This window comes from Carlito syrichta, unplaced genomic scaffold (assembly GCF_000164805.1).
Source record: "Carlito syrichta isolate Samal-C Ts95f unplaced genomic scaffold, Tarsius_syrichta-2.0.1 Scaffold143111, whole genome shotgun sequence".
In the NCBI taxonomy this organism is placed as follows: Eukaryota; Metazoa; Chordata; class Mammalia; order Primates; family Tarsiidae; genus Carlito; species Carlito syrichta.
Window position 1 is genome coordinate 76,492 of NW_007087207.1, and position 27,080 is coordinate 103,571.

General features: G+C 50.0%; 1 protein-coding gene across 1 annotated transcript; it reads left to right on the forward strand.

The window, feature by feature from the left end:
• The first annotated feature begins 1,289 nt into the window (after positions 1–1,289).
• On the forward strand, positions 1,290–17,195 carry AMBP (alpha-1-microglobulin/bikunin precursor). Its single transcript, XM_008050161.1, has 10 exons — positions 1,290–1,651; positions 2,969–3,111; positions 4,711–4,787; positions 5,776–5,892; positions 6,630–6,731; positions 7,481–7,527; positions 14,311–14,392; positions 15,765–15,932; positions 16,205–16,378; positions 17,055–17,195. Exons 1-10 carry the CDS (start codon positions 1,535–1,537, stop codon positions 17,084–17,086), a joined length of 1,059 nt encoding a protein of 352 aa, XP_008048352.1. The 5' UTR covers positions 1,290–1,534; the 3' UTR covers positions 17,087–17,195.
• Positions 17,196–27,080: the final 9,885 nt, after the last annotated feature.

Sequence of the window (27,080 nt, forward strand, 5' to 3'; positions counted from 1 at the left end):
TGGCATTGTCCCCTCGCGTCTCTGTGCCGGAGTCTCCCTCCCTGTTCTCTTATGAAGATGCCAGTCCCTGGGGTGAGGAACCCCCGTCATCCAGCACACCCTCCCCTTCACAAATCCCACCTGCACATAAGGTCACATTCCGCGGTTCTGGGTGGGCGTGACGTAGGAGAGGACACTGTTCAGCCCACGACAAACACATAGGGCTCCAACTGGGTGCCGGGTGTCCTCCCTGAGCTTGACAAGGGGGATCCAGCAACCCACATCCTCCCCAGGAGGAAGCCGAGGCACCGGGAAGGAAAGTGGCCCGAGGTCATGCCACAGTGCTGGCCCCAGCTGCCTGTCTGGCTCCTGAGTCCTTGCTCCCAACCAGGAAGTGGAATGACCTTTCCCAGCAATTCCACTTCCTGGCTGAGGGACCTGGGTAAGTCACTTCACATCTTGGGCAATGAAATCCTCTGTCTGTAAAGGGGAAGAGTGGAACCTACTCCGTGAGGCTGCTGGGGGGATTAGATGCAAATCCCATGGCGCGTGTCAAAGGGCCTGGCGCAAAGCCAGCACGTGCAGGTGTTCAGAGAATAGAAGCTGTCATCATCATTATCATCATGTCTCTATTATCTACAAGGACTGCAGAAGGCCAAGGTCAGAGAAAGAGCTCTGGAGACAGATGCCTGGGCCCTCGTCTTGGTTCTGCCATAGACGTCCCCGTGGTCTCTGGTCACTGCCTCTCCCCGGGCGTCTGTTTTCTCACGTGAGAAATTGGCCCATTCAGGCCCCACCTGCTGGCTCCCAGAGCTGTGGGGTCCAGGTAGAATGACCCAGTGGGAAAAGATCGGTACTACCCTTCTCCCCAGTCCTCACGTGCCCCCCGTGATGGGCAGGAGCCTGTGGAGAAGGCTTTCTGGGGGTGGAGCCCCACCCCAGTGTACCAGGGCCCTACTGTGTGCAGCAGACACCTCGTCGTCGTGGTCTTCTTTTTCTTTTCTCTTCTTTTCTTTTTTTTGAGTCAGGATTTTACTCTGTCACCCAGGCTGGAATACAGCAGCCTGATCATGGCTTACCACAGTCTCGACCTCCTGAGCTCAGGTGATCCTTCGACCTCAGCCTCCTGCATGGCTGGGACTATAGGTGCGTGCCACCATGCCCAGTTGCTTTTGTATTTTTGTAGAGGTGCGTTCTCACTATGCTGCCTAGGCTGGTCTCAAACTCCTGAGTGCAAGTAATCCTCCTGCCTCATCCTCCCAAAGTGCTGGGATTATAGACGTGAGCCACCAAGTCCTGCGTAGCTCACCCCTCTTCTAAAATAGCCACCCTGGCCTCTTGGTACTGCTGACCCCAGCTAGGCTGCAGGGATTGATTGGAGCTGGCCTCGGGGCCCTGATTGGTCACAGTGATTAGGGCAAATACCAAGGTCACCAACAAGCCGCGGGCCCCTTCCCTAGCCTTAGTTTGCAGCTGCCCAGGGCAGGGAGGTGGTGGCCTCTCTGTTGCCAGACCAAGCCTGCGAGAAACACCCAAGGCAGAAGAGTCCGGAGTCATGTGGAGTCCTGGGGCGCTGGTCCTGCTGCTGACCGCCTGCCTGGTAGTGAGTGCTGACCCTGTGCCGCTGCCTCCCGACGACATCCAAGTGCAAGAAAACTTTAATGTCTCTCGGGTAAGGCTGCCTCGCTGGTGGGAGGGTGTCCAAACTGCTGGGTCTTGCGAGGCAAGTCCTGACTGTTTCGGGGTCTCAGTCTCCTCATCTGAGACTTCACTGGCCAGACCCGAAAGGCCCTTCCTACTCAGACCATCTGGGACTCTTTGGAGCTACACCTTTTTCTGTGTGCCATTGTGGAACTTTCTTGACTATTATTCTATGAGTCAAACCTGGCTTCTCAAGAGCCCACCCCACTCACAGTCTGTCATTCTTTAATGACTCACTTCTCCCTGTGGCATCTGGGCATCTTTCTGCTAGCTCACCCTAGATCCCTGGCAAACTTATCCTGGATCCCCTGCAAGCTCATCCCGGGTTCCTGACAGCTCATCCTGGGTCCCTGCTAACTCATCCTGGGTTGCTGTTATCTCATCCTGGGTCCCCTGCTAACTCATCCTGATGTCTCTTCTAGCTCATCCTGGGTTCCTCTTAGCTCATCCTGGGTCCCCTGCCCAGGTCCTAGCCGGGCAGTGGACAGGACCTGGGGTGGCACAGGGCACGCATGTGGGCTTATGGGAAGAAACAAAGCAGGACAGAGACCAGGAGCTGGTGAGATTAAGAGGCTTGGGCACAGTGAGCGCTGGGCCGGGCAGGGCACAGCATCATGGGTGTGGAGTCCCAGAGCTGCCCTTAGCTCTACCCGGAGTCATGGGGTGGCTTTGAGCAGAGCCTTGCCCACCTGAACTCAGCCTCCACAGCTGTATGAGGGACTCTCAGTCCCTTCTAACTGTGGTATCATGTGAATCTGGTTTACTTTTAGGGACCATGAAGAGCTGTGGGCAGAGGGGCCACGAGGAACAGGGTCTTCTGGAGGTCTGGGATGGCGGGGGGTCTGGGGTCCTGCAGGATCACGAGGGCTCGCTCGCTCTCGTTGTGGCAGCTGGAGGAAGAGGCAGCAGGCCTGTCCTGGAGGGCCCGGTGTGCTCATTGCACTGTTGAGATCCTTCCCAACATGGGGCTGTGGGGGGCCTTGCGAGGTGGTGAGCGGCCCGTCACTGGAGGAGTAAAAGGCATGACTCCAGCTCCCAGAGGACTGCCGGTGGTTGATGGGGATTTGTGCAGATCCCACGTCTCAGTAGAGTAAGGCCTTCTGCGAGGCAGGGTGGGCCCCATCTGCACACCTTCCAAGCTGCTGTGATGCCTGAAACGCCACCCAAGGGCTCTGTCCGCCCTCAAAGATATAGACACTTAAAGGATTCGTCATTGAGGGGAGGGGAGAGCAGCCAGCAGCTGAGTCTGAGGCAAATCCAGACCCCCAGAGTCCCGGCTGCCTCCTAGATCTACGGGAAGTGGTACAACCTGGCCATTGGCTCCACCTGCCCGTGGCTGAAGAGGATCAAGGACAAGATGGCTGTCAGCACGCTGGTGCTGGGCGAAGGCACCACGGAGGCGGAGCTCAGCATGACCAGCACCCACTGGCGGTGAGCATGGAGGGGGGAGCCCGGGGCGACTGGGCCCCGTCGTGGAGCATGGCAGGACTCTGCTCCCAGCCAGGACCTTGCCTGAGGCCAGCCCTTCTGCCACCCTCACCGGGGGCCTCTTGGGGGGTCCCTCCACGCCTCCAGGGCAATGCCCCAACACTCTGCCTGTCTGTGCCCCGCTCCTCCTTGGGCGTTCCTTGGCTCAGTGTGGGGACATCTACCCCCTGGGGCCCAACCTGAGGACTGCACTCCTCTCTCCCGAATCACCAGCCATTCAAGCCATCTTCAGGTCCTGCTCGCTGTCCTCCTAAGTCCTCCGGTCTGTCCACTGTCCCCTTGCCACTGCCACCACCCTGCTCCTGGTTGTCTACACAACCTCTCTGCTCTTTCCCCCTCTCATCTTGAGCCTTCCACCCAATCCATTCTTCACCCAGCAACTTGAAACCCTTAGAAAACTCATCTGCTCAAGACCCTCCTGGTCCTCCCAGCACCCATCACTCCTGCCCTGCACTCTCCCAGGTACTCTGAGACCCACCCAAGTGGACCTTCTTTTAGTCCTGGGACCCTCCCTCCTCTTTACTCACCTCCGAGCCTTTGTACCTCCTGGGAATACCACTCCCCACCCTCCTGAGCTAATTCTCATAAGTCCTTCCACGCTCAGGTTCCATGCCACTTCTTTTTTTTTTTTGAGTTGGAGTCTCACTCTGTCGCCCAGACTGGAGTGCAGTGGCCACTCCTGGCCACTGCAGCCTCGCCTGCCGGGCTCCGGCGATCCTTCCGCCTCAGCCCTCTGAGCAGCCAGAATTACAGGCATGTGCTACCATGCCCAGCTGATTTTTTGATTTATTGTAGAGATGAGGTCTTGCTGCCCAGGCGGGTCTCGAACCCGCGGGCTCAGGCAATCCACTCACCTCAGCCTCCCAAAGGCGCGGGATTACAGGCTGAGCCACTGAGCCCTCCCAGACCCCCGGTTCATGCTTCCCCATATGGCACTCCTCACACTGGCTGCGGCTGCCTCTGGCCTGCCTACCTGTCCCCCACCATTGTCGGCTCCCGAGGGGACAGAGTCTGTCGTGCCCTGCTAAGTATGCACATAGCACGGGGCTTGCCGCATGGGTGCTGCTCAGTATATGTGAAAGGGACCAGTAGTGAACGCTGTAACAGAAACACCTCCCAGGTGCACAGTGTTTACTCTAGGCTCATTATGTGGATATCTCATTGGGTCCTCACGACAGCCCTGTGAGGTGGAAGCTATCACTGTCCCCATTTTATAGATGAGGAAACTGGACAAGATAGAACAATAAAGAGTGAATGCATGAATTCAGCACTCTGATTCCCACGCACCAGTATGCTGTGCAGACCTGATGACCCGGCTTTGCGTGGATCAGCCCCTCTGTTCCTTCATATGTAAAGTGGGGGTGGGGCGGGGGGCTCTTTGGGCTAGGGTGAGGCTAAACTAGGTATTTGCACATGTTGATTTCCAAATGACAAAACAAACAAAACCCCAAACCAAGGCATTTGGAAAGAGCCCTGCAGGGCAGTAGGGAGCCAGGACCGTGGCATCTACCAGAAGTGAACTTTGAGTTGGTTTATTTCCAGGAGAGGCGTCTGTGAGGAGATCTTGGGGGCTTATGAGAAAACAGACACTGAGGGGAAGTTTCTCTATCACAAAGCCAGTAAGTAGAGTGGGAGGAGACAGTGCCCTCAGTCTCTCTGCCTCTGTAGCCTTCCTCCCCCACTTAGCTGAGATGGAATCTAGCCTCCCCCAAAAACTCCCTCTCCTCTTCCTCCTCCTCCTCCTCTTCCCCTTCTTTCTCCCCCTCCTGTCCCCCACTTCCCCTTCTCCTCTTCTCCTCCTCCCTTTTCCTCTCTCCCTCCCCGCCCCCTGGCGCTCACACCCAGAATAGGGCCACGGTGCCGATTTCACCCATCTTCCTGCCTTGCCAGGCATCTGCAGATGCTGATAGAAACTTACTAAGTCTCTACTATATCCAGTGTGCATGGTGCTAAGTGAGAGAAGGACTTGGGCCCAGATTTATTTATTCAACACATATTTATTGAATATGCTCTATGTGACCAATGATTGTGTTAGGGCTGGATATATGAATGTTTGGCTAGATGGATAGATGAACAAGCAAATGAGTGAATGAACAGGTGACTGAATATATGTATGGATAAGTGAGTTAATCCATCAGTTACCTAACAGATAAACTACGGAGTGATTCGGGAAGGAAGGAAGGAAGGAAGGCTTGACCCTGGCTGTCTCTCCTTCCCCCTTCCTGCTGCCTTTCCTTTTGGTCCAATCTTCTGGCTGCCTTGTCTCTGGGTGCCCCAGCAGCCTCCTTCTCTGGATGTTCCCTTCCATCCTGACTTGGGAGGGAGGGAGGAAGGGAGAAAAGGAAAGAAGGAGGGAGGGAGGAAATGGACCGAAGTATGGAGAGGATGGATGGATGGAGTGGTGGTGGATGAATTAACAATGACTGTGTGGAGGAGACAGGTGGGTGAGTAGAGACTGAAGGTGGATGAATTGGTCAGTGGGCACATGGAAGGGATGGGTGGACTGGTGGATGAGAAATGATGTGTGAGTGAACAGGTCAGATGGATCTTCAGATAGGGGGGTCTCTAACCACTGATCCCACTGGCCTCCCTGCCCCTTCCATGAAGAATGGGATGTAACCATGGAGTCCTACGTGGTCCACACCAACTATGATGAATACGCTATTTTTCTGACCAAGAAATTCAGCCGCCGCCATGAACCCACCATCACTGTCAAGCTCTATGGTAAAGGCCTGTAACTAGATGAGCCCGATGGGGTTGGGGGCAACAGAAGACCCCTGATTCCTGGACAGTGGGTGGGGAATAGCAGGGGGTTTTGCTTTCTCCTCCTGCCAAAACTCCAATTAGGGAAAGGTGCAGCCACAGACTTTTCCTGGAAGAGGTGGAATGCTCTTTTTCTGATCTCTAAAATTTCAGACCCAGAGAATGCCAGAGCCTCCAGGTTCTTTAAGGAACCAGTGGCGCCTGGGCTCAGTGGCTCAGCCTGTAATCCCAGCACTTTGGGAGGCCGAGGCGAGTGGATTGCCTGAGCCCGTGGGTTCGAGACGAGCCTGGGCAACTTGGCGAGACCTCATCTCTACAATAAATAAAAAATTAGCCTGGCATGGTAGTGTGCACCTGTAGTTCTGGCCACTTGGAAGGCTGAGGTGGAAGGATCGCTGGAGCCCAGCTGGTTGACGTTGGGGTGGCCCTGAGTGTGCCACTGCACTCCAGCCTGGGTGACAGAGACACCAATTAAAAAAAAAGAACCAGTGGGAAGAGCAACTTGTGAGGTCTCAGGAGACTGGGAAGAACCTCTTTTCCTCTTTGGAAGCCTCTTCCAGGATTGAACTGGGTGCATTAAGGATGGGACTGGGTCGTTCAAACTCTCCCTACGTGAAAATCACAAGGTACAACCATCTCAGGCCCTGCCAGGCTGGGTGCCTGGTGGTTCTAGGCATCTCCTCTTTCCCATCCTGAAGGGCGGGAGCTTCCACTGAGGGAAAGCCTCCTGCAGGACTTCCGAGAGTTTGCCCTGGGTGTGGGCATCCCTGAGGACTCCGTCTTCACCCTGGCTGACAGAGGTATGTGGCACCCACCTTGCCTCAAATTTCTGTCCCCTCCCCATCCCAGCCCCTGGATCTTTACTGTAACCCTCTGAGATAACAGGACCACAGACACCTCCCCTCTTTATGGAGAACCAGGAAGCACTGGAAGTCTCACAGCGCGTGAATAGCAGAGCTGGGACTAGAACCCGCTCAGCGTGAGGTCTTCTGCCTTGATTCTCAGGGAGGTTGTAGCCAGAAGCCATAGGTACCTCTTGGGAGGCTACAGAGTGTTGGAGTTAGGAGCATGGGTTCTGGAGTCAGAGCTCCTGGGCTCACACAAGCTCTGTGGCTTCTGGCTGAGCAGCCTCTCTGAACCTCATTTTCCTTCTCTAGAAAATGGGGGTGATAAGGCCTCCTTGATACGTTGCTATGAGGGGTTAATGACATGAAGCCATTGAGTACAGCAGCACTGTGCCCGAAAGTGCTCCATACACATTAGCTTTTGGCCATTCTTGTGATGGTGCTGATGCAGTGATGCTGGGAGACTGGGGTTGGGGGAGGGGTGAGGGGAGGGGTGGACAGAGGGTGACGGTGCAGCCACCAGTCTGTTGCCTTTCTTGTGAATGACCTTGAGCAGGCCATGCAGGCAGGGCCATTCATGGAGTGGACTAATGCAAAAGACAGTGCCCAGCGTGGTGCCCACCTGGCACTGTAAAAGAAACAAATCCGGGTCTGGGATTGCCTGAGCAATCTTCTTCACTCTTCTCTCCTGTCCTCTGACCTAGGTGAATGTGTCCCTGGGGAGCAGAAGCCAGAGCCCACCACCCTCCCGGTGAGTGCCTCCCCTTCCTATCCACTCCCAGCCCACCCTGCCCCAGGCCCTCTGCACACCTGGTTTCTGCTGGCCTCGCTTAGGTCCTGCTGTGGCCGGGGCAGAGTCACGGAGAGGGGTTGAGAGAAGGCAGTGCTGGGCATGAGCCGTGAAGTCAGACCCACCCGGGGTCAATCTTGACTTTGCCACTTGGGCTAGGTCCCATCGGGACCTCACCTTTCTCGCCTGTGAAGTGGGGTAATTACATTCACCTTCTGAGGTTGTGCTGGAATTCAATGCGTGTAGAAAACCTCTTAACATAGTGCTAAGAGTGCCTAGAAGAAGTAATATTCTCACTAATGAAAGAATGACACTCAGCACATGAAAATCAAGTCAATTGATTTCCCTTAAAAACAGCAGACCTGAGAACAAGCAGCTTTCTTCTCTTCTGTGCTGCTCTCTGATTTTCTGGGCTTCCTAACTCTTTCCATTTATTTTCCTGAATTTTGTTATCTGGAGTAAGCTTTCTTCATTCTTTATTTCCTCTGATTATTTGGAAGTTATATATTTTAATTTATCTACTGATTATGTATACCTCTGTGTATATATGTATGCATGCATATATAAACATATTAATTTAGAAACATATTCTAGAAAATTGAAAAAATACGAAAAGAAAAAAAGGACAAAATGTCTCTATTTCTGCATAGAATGAACACTGTTAACATGTTACATATTTGCTCCCATAATTTTTAAGGAAAATTACCGCTGGTCTTATAAAACTTCCTTTCTCTTTGTTAGGTTTTAATAAGCACGTGTTAAAACTAACAGATGCTTTTTATAAAGAATTAAAACAATGTGGAAAAAATATAAAGAAAAATAAAAGTTTTTAAAAACTCCCATCACACCAAAACTCAAAAGCATTCACATGATTCCAGAAATCTGGACATGCATTCATGTCAATAAAAGGACAAATGGAAAAAAGAATAAATGGACAAACCTATTCAGATATACTATTAATAAATGGGATTATGTTATAGATGCTATTTTTAATTTTAAAAGCATTAGCTGTAGTTTGATTTGAATTTTTCTTTATGGAAACTGAAGTGGACTTCTGGAACTTCAAATAAATCTTTCTTCACCACAAGAGATTTATGTCCTAAAGATTCTCCTAAAGTCAAGGTTATGAAGACATTTAAGAGGCTGCCATCACTATATAGAATTTTAAAGAACATATTTATTGTCCCCATGATTTGAAGGACACCAGCACACTCAAATTTTGTCCCATAGCCTTTTTCCTTTTCCTTTTACATAGTTCAGATCGACACCATTTCCAGTTCCTCTGTCACCATAACCCGCAGTCTTTCAGGAGTAGTTCTATATTTTAGTGGATTCTGTATTCACCTTTAGTACCTATAATCTAGCTTCTTCATTCCCAAGTTGTTTATTTCTATTCATCTTGTAATCAGTGCCATTTCTTTGCCAAGTGGTGCTTTTGAAGAGGGTTCATGTGTGTTTAAATCCATGAAGGCTTCCATATTTGAGAATGTCTCTCTGTTTTCTTCCTACCTGAATGCCATTTTACTTGGGTGTAATGGTCTCAGGTCATGCTTTCTTTCCCCTTATACACATTGCTCCATTGTTCTGAAGCATGGTTATTGCTGTGAAAAAGCCTGAGGCCTATGTGACATTTCTTCTCCTTCTAGGTAATTTATTTCTTCTGCCCAGATGCCTGGGAATACTTGCTCTATCGTTAAAGTCAACATCTTAACAAGGACAAGCTTTGGTGTTGAAAATTTATATAAAAATTTCCTAGAACACAACCTGCTCTTTCTGTGTAAAAATCACATGTCTTCTATATCTCAGGGAAATCACTGGCTCGATATCATTGAATTCCTCTTCCACTCTCTTTGTTGGGTTTTGCTACCTCAGGAACACTTACTCTCATCCCAGAGCATCTTTGTCTTCCATATCTACAAGTTTCTCTCCATTGCTTTCATCTCTTTGTCTTTTTTCATCTGCATTCACTGGGATTATCACTAGCCTTCCTTTTATGGCAGACTTTCCATTTTTAGCTGTCATTCCATTCTGCAGTCATTTTGTTTTGTTCCTATTTCTAATTTATTTACTGGCTTTGAATTTATGTTTTTTGGTTCTCTGTTTTTGTAGACCTGGATTCTCTCTTTTCATCTTACACTGTTGTTTTAGCATTTCCTCTTTAACCTTTGTTTTGATAAATGCATGTTAAGTAATTCTATAGCTTGGAGTCATTGAGGAATTTCCTTCTGTTCCTTGAGTTCTGTTTTTTTTCTGATATCACAGTTGGGTTCTGTGGAGGGGATGGCATGAAGGCAGGACTGCTCAGAGGGAGAAGCCGAACTGCAACGCAGTCCTAATGCCTCAGCCAACCCTATAGGGACCCCTGAGGCTGGATGGTCCTTCAGAGTTGCCCCAGATCAAGGCGTTGGCAAGTTGGTACCAAAGGGGCGGGGCCTGAGTGCCCCATGTTGATCAGACTGGGAAGGGAGCATGAGCTGGGGTATGATGGCTTCTTTTAGCTGAGGCCATCTCCAAAAGGGGCTGACCCCTGAGGGCTGTCTGCAAGCAGTATTTCTGCCAGCTGAGAGTAAGTCCATTGCTGAGAGGAAATCTAGGCAGTTTAAGATAGTGTCTATCACAGTTGGGCTCTTTTCTCTTGTTCAGGTTATTATTTGTTTACAAGGAGGGACTAAAAAAACAAAACACCCTGAAATTTATTTACAAAAAGTTGTGTATTTATTCTCACATGTTCAAATTGCAGTCACCTTCAAAGTACTCTTTACTGGATGCAATACACCTACCGAGATGCTTTTTCCACTGCTCACAACAGTTTTTGAATTCATTGGTTTTGGTGCTTCTGCTGTTTTTTGTTTCACCTCTTCCACATCAGCAAAACATTTCCCTTTGAGGACTTTTTTCATCAGGGGAAACAAAAAAATGTTGCTCGGGGCAAGACTGGATGAATAGGGAGGGTGGGGCAAGGGACTCACGTTGTTTTTAGTCAAAAACTGCCGAACATTGACCAGGCTTGGTGGCTCAGCCTGTAATCCCAGCACTTTGGGAGGCCGAGGCGAGTGGATTGCCTGAGCCTGCGGGTTTGAGACCAGTCTGGGTAACTTGGTGACTCATCTCTACAATAAATGAAAAAAAAACTAGCTGGGCATGGTAGTGTGCTCCTGTTGTTCCAGCTACCTGGAAGGCTGAGGCGGAAGGATCGCCGGAGCCCAGCAGGTCAATGTTGGGGTGGCTGTGAGTGTGCCACTGCACTCCAGCCTGGGTGACAAAGTGAGACTCCAATCCCCAAAAACAAACAAACAAACAAAAAAAATCACAAAAAACTGCCGAACACTCAGTGCAGTGGGGGCAGGTAAGCTTGTAAATCACCCATCATGAAATGAGCAAACACACTGAAAGAAAATTAAAAAAAAAAAAATTCACTGACGCCCAACGCAGTCTCTCACAACAACACTAGCCAGTACACTGATGCTGAGGTGTTCCTAAAACACTTACCTAGCAGGGAAGCCTGTACTACAAGGAGCCCATCCTCCAAAAAATCATTCCATTTCTTTTTGGGTCCCCCCCCATATTTATTTCTAAAAGTGGTTTTCTGTACTATTGGCAGCGTCTGTACCATTTCTCTTTATCTTCCTCCTGCTTAGTCAGCTTTATCTAGCCTTTGTCCTGATATGGTGTGTGGCAGGGTGTCATTTCATTTACTCCTTGGCCCTCTTTCCACCAAATTTGAGCCTAATCCTGTCTCCCTCCCAACCCTGCCCTACTTTATAAGGTCTGGGTATTTTGTGTTTCATCTGCTTTTCTGACGTCCAAGGGAATGGTGGAAGGGGAGGGATGAAGAGCTGCCCCAAGGTGCACCATCCTGGCCCGAACACCCTCTGTATTTGTTTCCTAAGGCTTCCAGAACAAAGTATCATAAACTGGGTGTTTAAACAATATAAGCTTATTGTCTCACAACTCTGAAGGCTGGAAGCCCCAGATCAAGGTGTTGGCAAGTTGGTTCTTTCTAGGGTCTGTGAAAGTGCTGTGGGAATCTATTCCACACCTCTCACCTAGCTTCTGGGGGTCTGCTGGCAGTCTTTGGTGTTCCTGGCTCATACAGGCAGCACCCCAATCCCTGACTTCATCTGCACATGGTGTTCTTTATCTGTGCATGTCTCTGTGTCCAAATCTCCCCTTTCTATAACGATGCCACTCATACTGGATTAGGGCCTACCATGATGATTTCATCTTAACTATTAATTACACTTTACTGTTAATTACACTTAACTATTAATTACTGCGACAATGCTCGTTTCAGGTAAGGCTACAGTCTGAAGTATTTGGCATTAGGACTCCAGTAAATGAATTTTAGGGAACACAATCTAATGCATAACATCCTTCCTCTGCTTCTCTTCTGAAGGACTGCTAAATATTCTAGGTAGGGCTCATTCTCCCTGCCTGGGCCTGGTGTGATCTATGTCTGTTTCAGGGCAACATGTCCTGAACATGAGATTGTGTCGCCAGAATCTTCACTTCCATTCGAGTGAACCTCTGATCTAGTTTCCCTTTTTATTCTTTTTTCCCCAGAAGGCATTTTCACTACTTTTCTGTCAGGAAAGGAACAAGATGAGGTGCCCCCACCCCAATTTTCTTCCCTCTGTATTTGGAAGTATTAGGAAGAATTATAAATCTGATGACCCCTAGTACTAGAGGTTGGAGGGCACAATTAAGAGCTATATACCATGCTGAACTATTCTGTTCAGTTCCAGAATATTTTCTTTCCTTGATTGCCAGTTTTAAAGTTTTTAGCTTTAAATTATGCCCATTTCCTCGTCTGACTGATGTTGGTGACACATTGGGGACTGGGGCTGTGTTTTTAAAATCACTTTTTTGTTTTTTGCTAAGTATTAAGTATTGGGGAGTGAACTTTTGAGGAGAGTTTCAGTCTGCCATTTTAATCCAGATGTCAACTAAATCTATATTTATCAGTGTCAAGAATGAAACAATAACGAATGACTCCCCACATTAACTAATGACTCTTCTTTCAAAAGAGAGAGCTCTAACACATTTCTATTTTTCCTTTTCCTTACCATTTTGATCCTTTCAGGTTTCACACATACCTGTTTTTGTGGCTATAATCTGAGATTGTTTACATTTTCTACCTTTTAAAAAGAACTGTTTTTTAATATTTACATTAAATCACATAACCATGTTAGCATTTATTATTTAACTCTATATTTTATTGCCTTTATAGTTTGTCATCATTTCTTTGTTGGCATATCTTCCAATTTCTGGCATTTAGATTTCCTTCTCAACTGGTAGGAATATTTCTATAAGTAATTTTTTCAGGAAAAAGACATAGGTGGCAAATGTCTGGATCCTTGCATGGCTGAGAATATCTTTCTGTGGTTATATCATGTGGTCAACAGCATGGATGAGGACCCCTGGGTTACAATCTTTTCCTTCCTAAGACCCTCTGATATTGTTCTGGGGCTTCTGCCATTATATACTGCCATTTACTCTGAGGGCCACTGAGCTTTTTATCCTTTGTCCCTGTGAATGTCCAAGAAGGAGCTCTATACTAACTTCACTTGATTCCTTTTTTCCTCATAACTGGGCAACTGAAGTCTTTCTTCAGCTCAGAAAAGTTTTCTTCTATTATTTCTACATTGACTGTCTCTCCTTCTAGAAATCCTATTATGTAGATTTATTTCTTGTAGTATCTAAATTGCATTTTATTATCTCTACTATGTACTTAAATTTAACATCTTTTCCATCTTCAATAATTTTCTACTTTCACATATTCATTTCCATTACTGTTGGCTCATTATATTGGTGCGTGTCATCTTGAATTTCATTGAAGGTTTAAGTGTTCTCCTGTTGCTTACTGCCATCCTGTGTTTAGTGGGAATATTTTTTTCAGCTCAATCCAGTTCTGGCAATTGCATTATTTAATCTGTCCCATGATTTTTCTTTATTCTTCTATCCTCACCAAGGAAGGTCTGTATGCCACCAGCTTAGATGAGCCTGGTGGAGAGTGGGAGTCCCTGACAGTTTTCACAGTGTTCTGTTGCACCTGAAAAGGAGAAAGGAAAGTTTAAGGTTATGATAGGTCTACCTTTTCAGGTTCCAGGCTTCACTGGCAGACAGGGCGGCTGCCTGGTAGCCAGCAGTTTTCTGTTCTCTTCTTCTGTACTTGCCCTGATATCCTGCCTCAAGGACTCTACACTCAAGGTCCTCCTGACAGCTTTGGCAGCCTGCCTGACTCTGTAGTCCCCACCACCACAACCATGGGTCAAGGTCAGTCTTAGGGTCCCTTCTTTCCCTCTAGATGGGTTTTTCCTTTGCAAGTAGCTAATAATGGTCAGGTCAGCCCTTTCTACAAATCAGTTGTACCCACGTTCTGTCATGCAAAAATGTCATCACATTTTTAGCATAAAACTGCTGCTGACTCTGGTTTCCAACTCTGAGAGAAGTTCCTTTCCATTCATAGATACCTCTAGGCACCTCAACTGGAAGCTGGATATGGGGGTATTGCTATAACTTGTGGTTCCAATTTTCATTTCAGACCAAAAAACTATTCTGCGATGCCCATTCTGAGATTCAGGTCGATGCTTCTGGAAAAACAGTCTATTAACCAGTCTAGTAGCTATGCTTCTACCTACACCTTGATTCCAAAGCAAGTCGTTCATTTATACATTTCAGGAGTACAAGGGAGCGATAATAGCAAGGCATTTGTTTGTAACAGATTCTTTTCTTTTCTCCCAGAGAGCCCGGCGGGCTGTGCTACCCCAAGAAGATGAAGGATCAGGGGCTGGGCAGTTAGTGTCTGATGTCGTCAAAAAAGAAGGTAACAAGCACCTGCTTTTTCACACTTCTGCCATATTCCAGAGTGGAAACGCCCACGGTTGGCTTACCCTGACTGCTCTCATCCCCATGAGAAGTCACCGTATCTGTTAGAGATTCAAACCCTGGTCTGAGAAATGGCGAGTCAAGTACCCTGAACTGTGCCAAAGGCTGTGGGGAGAGAGGGCCGTAAGGCATGGTCCTGAGCTTAGGGACTGTTGGCTCCATGGTGAGAGGCCAGCCCTTGCCCTACCTTATGACTATGTGGCCTCCTAGCCTTGGTTCTTCATCTGTACTATAGGATAATAGCTTGCCAGACTTGCCAGGCTGACCATCCACGTTCTTGAAGAAACAATTTTGGGAAGGCTATGAGGTTTTGTGTGGTTGGCACTGTTCACGAACCACTCACTCTCCAATTTACTCAGCAAAAACGGAACCCTGCCTCACTCCAGGCCCTGTGCTGGGTGCTGGGATCATGGAGACAGATCATCTGCGTCATCTTAGAGCTTCTGGTTTAGAAGGGGCAATATCCAAGGAAGAAAGTGATGGGCCCAAAGGGTGGGTCAGCTAAAGGGCCAGGAAGCTCAGAAGATGGAGGGGTAAGAGAATCAAGGAGGACTTCCTGGATGAAGGTGAATTCATGCGGTGTCCAGGCATCCAAGAGCTTTATGAAAGGAGGCATGGGTAATGAAAGCAAAGGCTTGGGGTGGGTCTCGGTGTGAAAGTCAAGCTGGCTAGTGGTGAATACATCAAACTACTCTTTCAGAGCTTTGGGGCAGACGAGACCAATGCTGGACGGTTAGTCTGTGGGTTGCTAGTAATCCCCCATGTTATGCAGTGGAACAAGCAGCAGTTTTGGACCCCCAACAGACATTATTTTGAGTCTTAGTTCTGTGTGAGCCAGGGCAAGTCACTTCACCTCTGAGGTCAATTTCCTCATTTAGAAAATGAGTTGAAGCCAGGCTCGGTGGCTCAGCCTGTAATCCTGTGCTTTGGGAGGCTGAGGTGAGTGGATTGCCTGAGCCCGGAGGTTCAAGACCTGCCTGGGCAACTTGGCAAGACCTCATCTCCACAATAAATCAGAAAATTAGCCGGGCGTGGTAGCGCGTGCCTGTAGTTCCAGCTACTTGGAAGGCTGAGGCGGAAGGATCGCCGGAGCCCAGCAGGTTGAGGCTGTGGTGGCTGGAAACGTGCCATTGCACTCCAGTCTGGGTGACAGAGTGAGACTCCAACTCAAAAAAAAAAAAAGAGTTGAAAATCTTTCTTCTTAGCGTAGAGGTGAAAATGAAATGAGATGATGTATTTTAAAGTGCCCAGCTGGAAATGGGTATACAGGAAGCACTTGGTAAGCTCTGCTCTTCTCCCCGCCGCCTCAGATTCCTGCCAGCTGGACCACTCGGCAGGCCCCTGCATGGGGATGACCAACAGGTATTTCTATAACGGCACGTCCATGGCCTGTGAGGTCTTCCAATATGGCGGCTGCATGGGCAACGGCAACAACTTTATCACAGAGAAGGAGTGTCTGCAGACCTGCCGGACTGTAGGTGAGCACAGCCCTCACCCCCAATATGTGCACTCTTACAATTCTGTCCTTCCAATAAGCTACCTGCCAACCGAAAAGGTAGAACAGAGAGGGCATTCCAGTGGTCGAACTCTGGTAAGTTTCCTGAAATCATTTGGATATGGAGGATTCTAGGCAAATCATTCTTTTCTGTGGGCCTCAGTTTCCCAATCCGTCACAGAGGGACCAAGTGTTTTGGGTGGGCAGGGTACCCTGGCAAGGGTTACTAATGCTCTGTGCCTCTCCTCCTCACAGCGGCCTGCAACCTCCCCATAGTACCGGGCCCATGCCGAGGCTTTACCCAGCTCTGGGCATTTGATGCTGCCCAGGGGAAGTGTGTCCTCTTCACCTATGGGGGCTGCCAAGGCAACGGTAACAAGTTCTACTCAGAGAAGGAGTGCAAGGAGTACTGCGGTGTCCCTGGTGATGGTAGGTGGCCCTGCGGGATGCCAGGTTGGGCCAAGGGGTGTCAGGGTCCAGGTGGGAGAGTCCTGGTAGGCGGTGGGGGTCTTGAGAGTCGAGTTCTGAATTCTGGACTTGGTGAGCAGCCTGTCTATGCTAGGGGCCTCAGGTTCCCATCTGTGCAACGGGGCCAAACAGCAGCTGGTATTGAGTACCTGGGGAGGTGCTGGCCAGACATGGGTGGAAGGTGTACAGGGCTGGCTGAGGAGCTGGGCAGGGCTGGACTTCCAATTCCGGGGCTGCCACCCGGAGCAAGTGCCAATTTGAGCCTCAATTTTTTCTTGTAAAATGGGACAGAGTACCTGATTCCTAGACTTTACAGTACCTGGCGGAGAGTTAGTATTCAGCTAACGGGAACTGCTACTAATAATGACGACAGTGACACAGCAGTAACAGGAGTGGCATCCTCAGCCATTCACGATGTCTGTGCCTCGCTTTTCCTACTGGAAAATGGCGTTATGGTAAATCGCAAGAGGCAAAAAGCCAGATCATTCTGTGGAATGCCCTTCAGGGATAAGGCATTCAGTGAGCAGAAGTTTTCTTGTCCCAGGCTCCAGCAGCCTACCCTCCAGGCAGAGGCCTCCCTAACCCCCCCACGGTCCCCACCCATAGACACCCTCCCTGAGCCTCTCTGTGTCCACAGGGGACGAGGAACTGCTGCGCCTCTCCAACTAATGGCTAGCTGGTCTGCAAGCCAGCGGGTGGCTAGTGTCTGCCCCAGAGTCCTGTGACAGGCCAGGCCAGGTGACCTGGGTCTAAATAAAACCCAAGTTGTAAGCCCCTGGAATTCCGTGTCCTGACTGTTCATTGTCATCAGAAGTATAATGGGGTGGGGGAAGGGGAGGGGAGAGCAAAACGGGGGAGGAGGAAGAGTAACCCAGCTTTCCCTGGAAGTGACAAATGTATTGGAAATGCAATGGTGATATCTTCAGCACAGGAAATTGGCTATGCAAATTATGAAACATAAATCACAATTCTATTTACAATAGTGTAAAATGGGATGATTTTGCTCTGTTTTATTTTTATTTTTTTTTTATTTTTGAGTTGGAGTCTCACTCAGTCGCCCAGACTGGAGTGCAGTGGCCACTCCCGGCCACCGCAGCCTCGACCTGCTGGGCTCCGGCGATCCTTCCGCCTCAGCCTTCCAAGTGGCTGGAACTACAGGCTTGTGCTACCACGCCCGGCTAATTTTTGATTTATTGTAGAGATGAGGTCTTGCCAAGTTGCCCAGGTGGGTCTCGAACCCGCGGGCTCAGGCAATTCACTCACCTCAGCCTCCCAAAGGCGCGGGATTACAGGCTGAGCCACTGAGCCCGGCTTGCTCTGTTTTAATAAAGCTAGAAAAGAAAAGAGGAAGAAACTCTGGGTGCTTGTCTCTGGGAGAGGTCTGACGGGGTCATCAGCAACCCAGGGTCAGAAGAATTAATTGTGCCCCGCTGTGCCCCATGGAGCTCAGGGCAAACGGCCCACAAATGAAATAATTCCCCTGTCCTTTACCACACCAAACACCTAGTATTTTACTTCAGCTGTAGCCTCGTCCCCAGAACCTGCTGCCAGGAGCTGGAAGGCCTCGGCTGTCTCTCCCCGTGGCCTGGACGCTCATGCCCCGGGAGCCTCCCTCTGGCCCTCTGTCCTGGAAGAATGCTCACTGGCCTTTGCATTGTGTCCAGGACAACCACTGGGCTCTGGCCCAGACCCAGAAGCCCTCCGTGTGGCCTGGCTTCTCCGGCTTGGGAAGGGGAGTAGGTGGGCCGTCTGTCCAGGCATTTCAGGACCAATTGACCCAAGAACATGACTCCAGGAACCTCCGGTGTAGAAACATTAGATAATAAACACCCAATTTATAAATCTCTCTTGCTGACTGCATCCACCTGGAGCCCTGATGGGTGCTTCCAGGGTGGAGGGATTGAAAGCCCCAGTTTTGTGTGTTCTGGAGTGAAGAGCTGACTGGCAGCAGAAGCCCAGTAGGACCCACAACCCCTGTGGGATGATGACCAGTGTTCTAGGGGAGGTGGCTAGCTCAGCCCAGGGTTGGCCTCTCATGCCCTCGGCCCATTCACTTAAGAGACCTGTCAGGAAGAAAGAAGGGAGGTACTCCACATCTCTTGTTGAGGGAATGAACCCAGAGGCAAGTATTTGGGTGCAGAAAGCTTGCAGCCTCCCAGGTCAGACACATAAAGACCCTCCCTTTGTCGCTCCCAACTTCCAGGCCTTGGGGCTTCCTGGTTTCAGCAGACAGGACTGTCTGAGGGGACAGCACTTGTAGTCAGCACCAGGATTCTCTGGGCTGAAGCGGGTGGGGTCAGGAGCAGGGAGAGAGACCACTATTCAGGGAGAAGTGACAGAGGACTAATAAAAGTCACCCATCCCTGTCCATACTCTGTTCGTTCCACATGTGCCTTCCAAGCCAGGGCCTGCCATCGATGGCAGTTGGAAGAGGCCCTCTGGAAAGTGATATTTTGAGGTGACCTGAACTGAGAGACAAATGCTTAAACCAGAGGGTGTGTGTGATGGGTGCATGGGCCAGCCTCAGCTGTTGGTCAGATATTTGGCTCTCAAGGCGTTTTTCACAGCTGCAAATTCACCACGTAAGCACTGAACTTCCATATAAAAATCTGGGTTCTTCAATTCTCTTGAAAATAAAAAATTCCGGCAGCCCTGGGCCGGCATCCTGATGCCAACAGTGGATCAGAGTATAGAGAAGGCCCCCGTGGACAGGGCCTCGCCTTCAGTTCACTAGCCCTGTTTCCTGCCTTTCCTGGTCTGGAGGCATCTGTCTCTGTGACACTTGCTACAACTTTGGACATCTCTGTGACACTTGCTACAACTCTGGACTGTAAATAAGTTTTAGGCTGGCTGCAGTGGCTCACACCTATAATCCCAGCATTCTGAGAGGCTGAGGCGAGAAGATTGCTTGAGCCTGGGAGTTCGAGATCGGCCTGGACAACAGAGTGAGACCTCATCTCTACAAAAATATAAAAAATGAGCTGGGCGTGGTAATACATGTCTGAGGTCCCATCTACTCGGGAGGCTGAGGTAGAAGAATCTCCTGAGCCCAGGAGTTGAGGCTGCAGTGACAGAGACCCTGACTCAAAAATAAGTAAAGAGAAATAAAAATAATTTTTAAAACCAATGCATCCCGACTCTCTCCCTCCAGGGTGGGATGGCAGTACTACAAACCTGTGACCCTGAGCCCCAGAAAGCCATAGCGGTCATCTCAGAAGGTGCCAGGAATCTCTCAGCACAGTGAATGCCCCTTCCCTAAGAGTTGATTCCTGAATAGCCTCATCTCCATTTTTTCCTTTAAAAGGGCTGGTCGCACTCATTTATTTCTGTCACAAAATAAATGTGGCTGCTTAATAAAGAAACTTACCTGTTTTGAACCCAGAGGCTGGTCCTTCAGCAGTGAAGGTTCCTGGGCCACGTCCTGGCCTTACTTGATGGTGGTATTCAAGGCTTGAGGGAGGATTCCTTTGGCCACCGCAGGACTTCTGACTCTTTGGACTGTGGAGAAACTCCTCAATTCAACATCAACTGCTGGCTCAGGAATATCCACACAGCTCGCTCGGCATGAAACACCCATAGCAGAATAGGGTGGAGGCACGTTGGTGCCCTCTGGGAGGTTAGCCGGCTTCAGCAGCCCCTTCTTGCTGTGACTCATGCCATCTGATGGAACTATTCCAGGGGATCCAGGTAACGTATCCTCTACCTTTCAGTAGACTCTCCCACACCTGGTAAAGCCTGAGGTGTCTGTCACTCACCTGGATGGCAGTTTGGCTCTTCTGGTGGCAGCAGGCCTCAGTTGTCACTCCACCCTGCCACATCACCCCCCTGCTGCAGGTGGTGTCTTCTCACCCCCAACTTGCCTCCAGTTTGCTTCTACTTAAGAGCATTCGTGTCCTCATCCTTGCTTCCGAGGCTGGCCTCCCACAGTTCACCATGGAGAGCGCTGACTCCTAACTTGGTGAGAGCCCCGCATGCCAAAAAGCCATGGACACTCTTCCCAGAACATGGATGACAAGCACAACATCACACACTATCTGTCTGGGAGGCAGAAGCTGCCGGGGAAAGGGATAGGTTAGCTTCACGAAAGATGGCAGGGCAGGGCAGCCCACACGTGTGCCGGGCACCAGGCCTAGAGGACTCAGCTGAAGTCCTTCCTTCCCTTCTTTCATGGGACGGTGGTCCACAAACCCACGGGGCTCACATCTGCCTTGGCCACATTCTCCGCTTGATAACTAGACATTGGTCGAGCTGGGCCTGGTGGCGACGATGAGCCATGAGCCCACAGGGAAGAAGTCAATATCCCTGGCTGCAGAGCGTCCCTTGGGATGGACGCGAACTGTCACCCTAGGTGCTAGCCTCTGGCCATGTCCACGCACCTGCGCCTTGCAGTGCTCTGCTCCCAACTGTATGGCATGGCCCAACGCCAAGCCTGAGAAAAAACCACCACACACTGCTTCTTTCTAAAGGTTGTTTTATTGTAAAACCATAAATACAACACTGACATGAAATCTTTTAAGCAACTGATCCTCTCTAACCATTAAAAGGATGTCTTTTGCCTTGGCATCGACCAACTGGGGAATAATGTTGCAAGAATTTGGGGAGCGGGGGAGGGACTGAATCCTGGACTGGGGCTTTTGGCGATTTAAGGAAAATCCAGTGGAACCTTCCTCTGCTCCCTGGGAATGTTCCACTTTTGGACAAGAACAGACAGGTAAAAACAGCAACATTTAAACAGCTCAGTTTCAGATTTTATTACTTTGTAAAAATCATTTTTTTTCCTGTTCCTTTCCTCCATTTGACATCAGTCAAAGTTTTAAACATCATGAAGCTGATTTCGCTGTAAATGGAGAAATGGTCCCAAAACAAAGTGAAACAAAAACCCAAAGGACAAACAGAAAACCCTAAATAAACCCTCAAGTTTGGTCTCGGGGGTTTACGTATCACAAGAACTGTCAACTCAACCCCCATGCAATGTGACTCCTTAGAGAGCTGTTGGATTGCACCAACGATACAGGAGACCGCACACAACATCTTTTGTTAATTAACACAGCAAGTGTGACACTAGTTAACTTTTTTTTTTAAATACAGTACATGGTACACAGGGTCCCCAAGATGGCCCTGCATAAACCCCTCATGAAGACTTGAGCCAAGCACTGGCTGTTTATAAAAATATTGTGTTGCTACAAAAGTATAAATTAATGCTACCGGTATTAAGAAATATTAAACACATAAAACTTATAAGGATTAAGAAAAATATTCATTAATACCTGTAGAAAACTCTGGCCTAAAAAAGATATTTTTTTTTGTAAATTTTTTTTTGTATTTTTTTTACGATGACTTGAGTTTCTTGCACTCGAAGAGAGAGAGAGAGAGAGACACAGTCAGATGTGTCTATGGTATTGCCTAGAACGTCTTAACTACTGAGAAAGGATGGGGGCGCACGCACGTGGTTACTGACGGGGGTGGGGGGCACCAAGGCTTTCTCGAGATTTACCTGATGTGAACGAATCACTGACGTGAAGTTCCGGGGAAAAGAAAAAAGGTAGGATCAGAAAACAACTGAAAATAATTTACGCTTCTTAGAAAGTCTCTCTGCTGTAGGTGGCTGTACAAAATGATTTCCTGATGCTTGGGATCTAGATGGCCCTAGATGAGCTGCCTGGGGTCTGATACCCCCAGCCCTGCAGTGGGGCTCTTGCAACCTCCTGGCTAGTGAGGCCCAGCCCCATGTCAGTCCATGAGCTTACTCAGCTTACTCACGCTTGGGATGTCACCCACCCTGGCTGGGAGGGAGGGAGGGTCCTAGGCAGAGACTGGCTGGCACCTGGGTTATGGGAGGAGCCTGTCCTTCTGGCTGGTCTTAGAACCCATCGTCTGTGCCAACCCGGATTTCAGGAAGTGCCACAGAATCCCAGGCCCCTGAGGTTGCAGACAAGGCTGGGCTGTGCCCCTTTAAGGAATTTTGGTTTGAAGAGTCTAGGTGCCCAGTGGGGCGCAGGGCTGGGTGGGGCCTTCCTGGGTCAAGATGCTATCATTTAACTGCAAACTTAGCAAATCCTTCTCCGACAGGAACTGAACCTTTAAAGTGACACCCGTGATGGGGGTAGGGGCATGAATGTGTCCAACAGTGACCTGACGATCTTCACCTTCACCCTCATCAAAGTGGGAGTCGGTGCCATTTCCATAGAAACCACAGGGCTCCCAGACCACGATCCTCACACCCAAATGACAGAGGAAGAAAAGCAACAACAATGACAACAACAAAATCCCCCAGAAAACCCTGAAATGGGGAAACTAGGAGGGAAACATAAGAGGAAAAACACTGTATCATTGGTTCACCATAACTGGCCTAGCAAACGTTAGCCACAGTGAAGGGGAGGGGGCGGCTTCCTTCCCAGGTCTCCCACAGGCCCAGCTGGATATAGGGGAGCTGGGGCAGGGCTGGCTCCCATCTACTGGCTCTGAAGGACAGCTGGGCCTTAGTCTCTTGGTTCCGCCTTCCTAGGAGCCCTCCTTCAATGTATCCCAGAGACAGAGGTGCTGCTGCTGTTCCCAAGGCAAGGGCAAAGCTTGGAACTTGGCAAAGCCCACTGGGGCAGGAGGAAGCTGCCTGCCATGCCCTATGCACCTCCTTTGCAGGATGACAAGACCTGGGTCGTGTCCCCTACTGAGCCGTCTCACAGGGCCTCCCTTCTCCATCCACATCCGTCTTCACTTCAGACCTTCCTGATGACCCTGTGGCCCCCAGAGAGTATGTGCTGTATCCCTGACATCTCTCCAGGGGCTCTTCAAGGAGGCTAGCCCAAGTGCAAGGGAAGCGGTGGCCTTGCTCAAGAACAGGGGACTCCTGAGGGCAGAGGTTCAGCTTCACAGTGGAAAACACGCCTTGCAGAATTCTTCTCGGTGTTTCTTGAAAGTGCAGGAGATAAAGGGTCAAACTCAAAGAGAGAACTCTTGCCAGTCTACACACCTGGTGCCTTCCTGGAACCCTGGAGACTCACAGCTTTTCGCTCACATTGCTAGACAGCCTTTCTGTCCTCACCAGAAAGCCTTGGTGCCCTTTCTCCAGTCAAGAATCAACCTCTAAATGCCAAGTGGGATGGTGGTGAGGCTTCCTCACTGGTACTGCAGCAGATGGCTTCCTTGTGACCCCCAAGGTGATGCACAGGCAGTTTTGCTCAGGTGGAACCTGTTTTATTTCCTGGTTTCTAAATGCTTAGGCATCGGGAAAGGGAGGACTGTGCTGGGACAAGGGAGTCCACCCACAACCAGATGGCATTGTTGCTCTTGGTGACTTGAGGACTCGATCGACCCGTGTATGTTGTGGTCCTTGGCTGGGGCTTTGCCAGTGAAGCTAGCTGATCGCAGATGAGGGGAAAAAAGCTGCCGAGTGGGGTGTGTTTTCTCCACCTCCCCTCTCGGGGCCATCTATGTCAAGACAAAGGCCATTTCTGTCCTGGGAATAACATGGCATGAGGCAAGTAGTATCCAATATCAGCAGGAAACCACCTTGAGCTACCAAGAATATAGAAACAAGAATGTACAAACAGCCCAACTTCCTGGGCCTGAGCCCCCAGAGGCCTGTGGTGGAAAGACTGACAGTGGCTAGAACTGGGAGGCAGGTGACAAGATCCTTCCAAGAGTGAAGGCCAGGCTGGGGACCAGGAGATAACTGGAAGAGCCTGTCTCAATCCTTTGGCTGAACTAGAATTTGGTAAGGTGGCTATTGCTGGAGATCAGGGGGCCAGTGGCTGGACCTGTGAGATCTTTGGGTTTTATTAAGCTCTTTGTTGCAGCAGGATTTGCACTCTGAGCACAGCCTGCATTGAGAAAGCAGACTGAGAGGACACCTTGGTACAGCCTTTCCTGTCAGCGATGCCAGCTTCTGGGGGAAGCAGAGGTTGTAAGAGAGAAATGATGACCTGCCGCCTTGTAATCTGTCTGGACGGGGCAGCCCCAGAACACAGCCTTGAGTCCCCAGTGGCATTCATATCAAACCTGCAGAGGCAAGCCAAGCCCTACTACTGAACTGAGTGAGGTGAGGAGGGAGAACGGAATAGGGGGTCACAACTTAGGACCAGATACCTAGAGCTGAAGATGGCGGACTCTAGTTTTCTTTCTGGAGGAAAGACATCCCATGCTCCCAAGAGAAGCAGAGTGCTCTAAACATGCACATGGGCTCGGTCTCTAATGGCTCTGCAAGAAAGTGAAATGCCTACTCTTGAGCCACCTGACTCAGTATTGGGCACCACCTGCACAGCAGGAGGAGGATGGGCTCCAAGGCTATGCTCTTCCTGATCCTCCTCATGTGGCTACAAGCACCAGGTCATGGCTCCTTCCCCAGCAGTCGAGCAGGGCTGGAGGGATCGTCTGTTGGTGTCTGCCAATCATCGGCAATCCTGAGGCCACCTTCCAAATGCCCCCCACGTTCTGACCGAGAAGTCTGTTGATGTTTCCATATTCTCTAGGAAGTGACGTGAGGTTCCTGTCTGGATTTCTCCCCGCGCCTGCTCCAGTGTGGATGGAGGCTCTTCTGAGGGTGGGCCTCCTGTTGGAAGCATCTGGAAGGAAACACCTAAAACTTCTCCAGGAGAGGAAGCGGCTTGTGGCTCCTGAGACCACGGCTTGCTGGAGCAACGTGGAAATGGTCCGCCTGGATCCATTTCAGTAAGTCTGAGGCTTTGTAGGGGTGAGGGAAGCTGAGTGAGTTCTCATGAGGCAAAGTGTGCAGGCTTGGCCCTCAAGGGCTGTGTTCTGGTCCACGATCCTAAGCCTTCTTGAGGTTTTCAACCAGCTGCACTCCCCTCCTGCCATGGACCCAGGGGAGAGGCTGTGGTACAGTGCTTTCTGTAGTCGAGGTATCTTGCAGTTGAGTAATGCTCTATTATTGGGGAGAGGGGATTCGACTTAGCCAACCCCCAAAATGGTAGAAGGTGCCTTTGCAAAGAGCCCCCCACAGTGGTGGTTGCTCTCAGCCTGAAGGGCTAAGTGTAACTGCCCTATCCCATGGCCAGGGTCACCAGGGATGGGGGACCACCAGCACTCTGTTCACCAAGTGGGGACTGGACACTGATCTTGATGGACCACCTTTCATAAGGGGGATGGGGTGCCACCCTCTTGGCATCTGGAGTGTGCATGCAGAACCGAAATGTTCCCAGCAGGAGAGAACAGCCTAAAGACATCTTTCACAGCATTGAGTTAAATGTGGCCGAAAGCCATTCCACCCACGGGACATCAACTGTGTGGCCCACAAGGCACCATGTTCAACCGCCATCCTGCAAAGAGGGCTGAGGCGTGGGTGGGGACCCCAAGGGCTTGGCTGGTGGAACCGCCAGGGTCCTGGGAAGGGAGGAGAGGCTGTGGCAGGTCTGAGCTCTGGCAGATGTGACTATGGGTCCACTCCGGAGTCCCCGTGGAACTGGCAGGGTTGGGGAGGTGACAAGTAGTGTGATGCATACTGAGAGAACTCACACATTCGCAGTAGCAGACACGGGACCCAGGGGCAGCTCTGGCGCCTACCTTCAGGACACCACGGCTACCTGCTTCCCCTCTGGCTCCCACCGAACCCCACAGCAGTGGAACCTCTGACTCCCCCACCCACAAGCTGTCTCGGCTGTTCGCATATGTGAAAACCTAACGGTACAGGGAGGGCTAAGGAGTATATCACTGAGATGAGCTAGTTTACAGTGTGACTTGAGGAGCAGAAGGGCCAAATAAAACCAACTCCCAAACATAAGTTATAGACATTCAGTGCCTCCTAGCAGAGTCAAAACCAAATTTGGAGAAACAAAATGAACCCCCAAAACAAGGTCAAAGTCGCTAAAATGGTAGGAAAAAAATTATTAAGGAGCGGAGACAATATCTATACTTCTCTGAAAAATGTTTTTTTCTTCCTCTCTTATATTAAAAAGCAAAATGTCAGCTTTATATCCTTAGAGTCTCCTTTCCTGATTTGGGGAGATAGATAGGTGTGTTTCTAAGGCGGCTGCCCCAGGACCCCAGAGGGGCATCATGAAGGCAGCACCCCAATGCCCTGAAGGTGAACGAGAAACAAAGTCCAGTGCAGAAACTGTCCATCTGATGCAGTTTGGAGAATCCATGGCAGAGCAGCCGGGGGCCGGGGGTGGGGTGGGGAGGGATAGGAGGGAGGATAACGGGTTCAGGACGGTGAGGAAAGGGACCAGGAGGGGAAAGGGGGCCAGGGAGTGAAGGACAGAGAGCGTCAAGTCACTTCAGAACTCAGCTGCCTGAACATTTCACAACATCAGCTTCTACCAATCTGCACACCTGAAAACGGAGTCTTTAAAGCCCCCTCACTGAGAGGAGGAGGTGAGACATCTCCCTCCTTCCCAATCGCTCAGCTTTCCTGACACACCCAGTTCAATGCACACGCGCCCGCTCACAGGCGTGTGTGCACGCACCAGGGCTGTGTGTGTGTGCACGCATGTGCGAAACTTCTCTGGCCGTGGAGATGAGCACAGAGCTCACCCTCACAATCACAGTATGTGTGTTCAGACACACACACACACACACGTGTGGGTGTGTACACACATGCACACACACACGGAAAAAAGCACTTAAGTTTCCAGGGGGCATTTATAATGAGGTCCACAGTGTTTAGAACTTAAATTCCTTTTCTTTGTGACAGTGTTGTGTGTGTGTG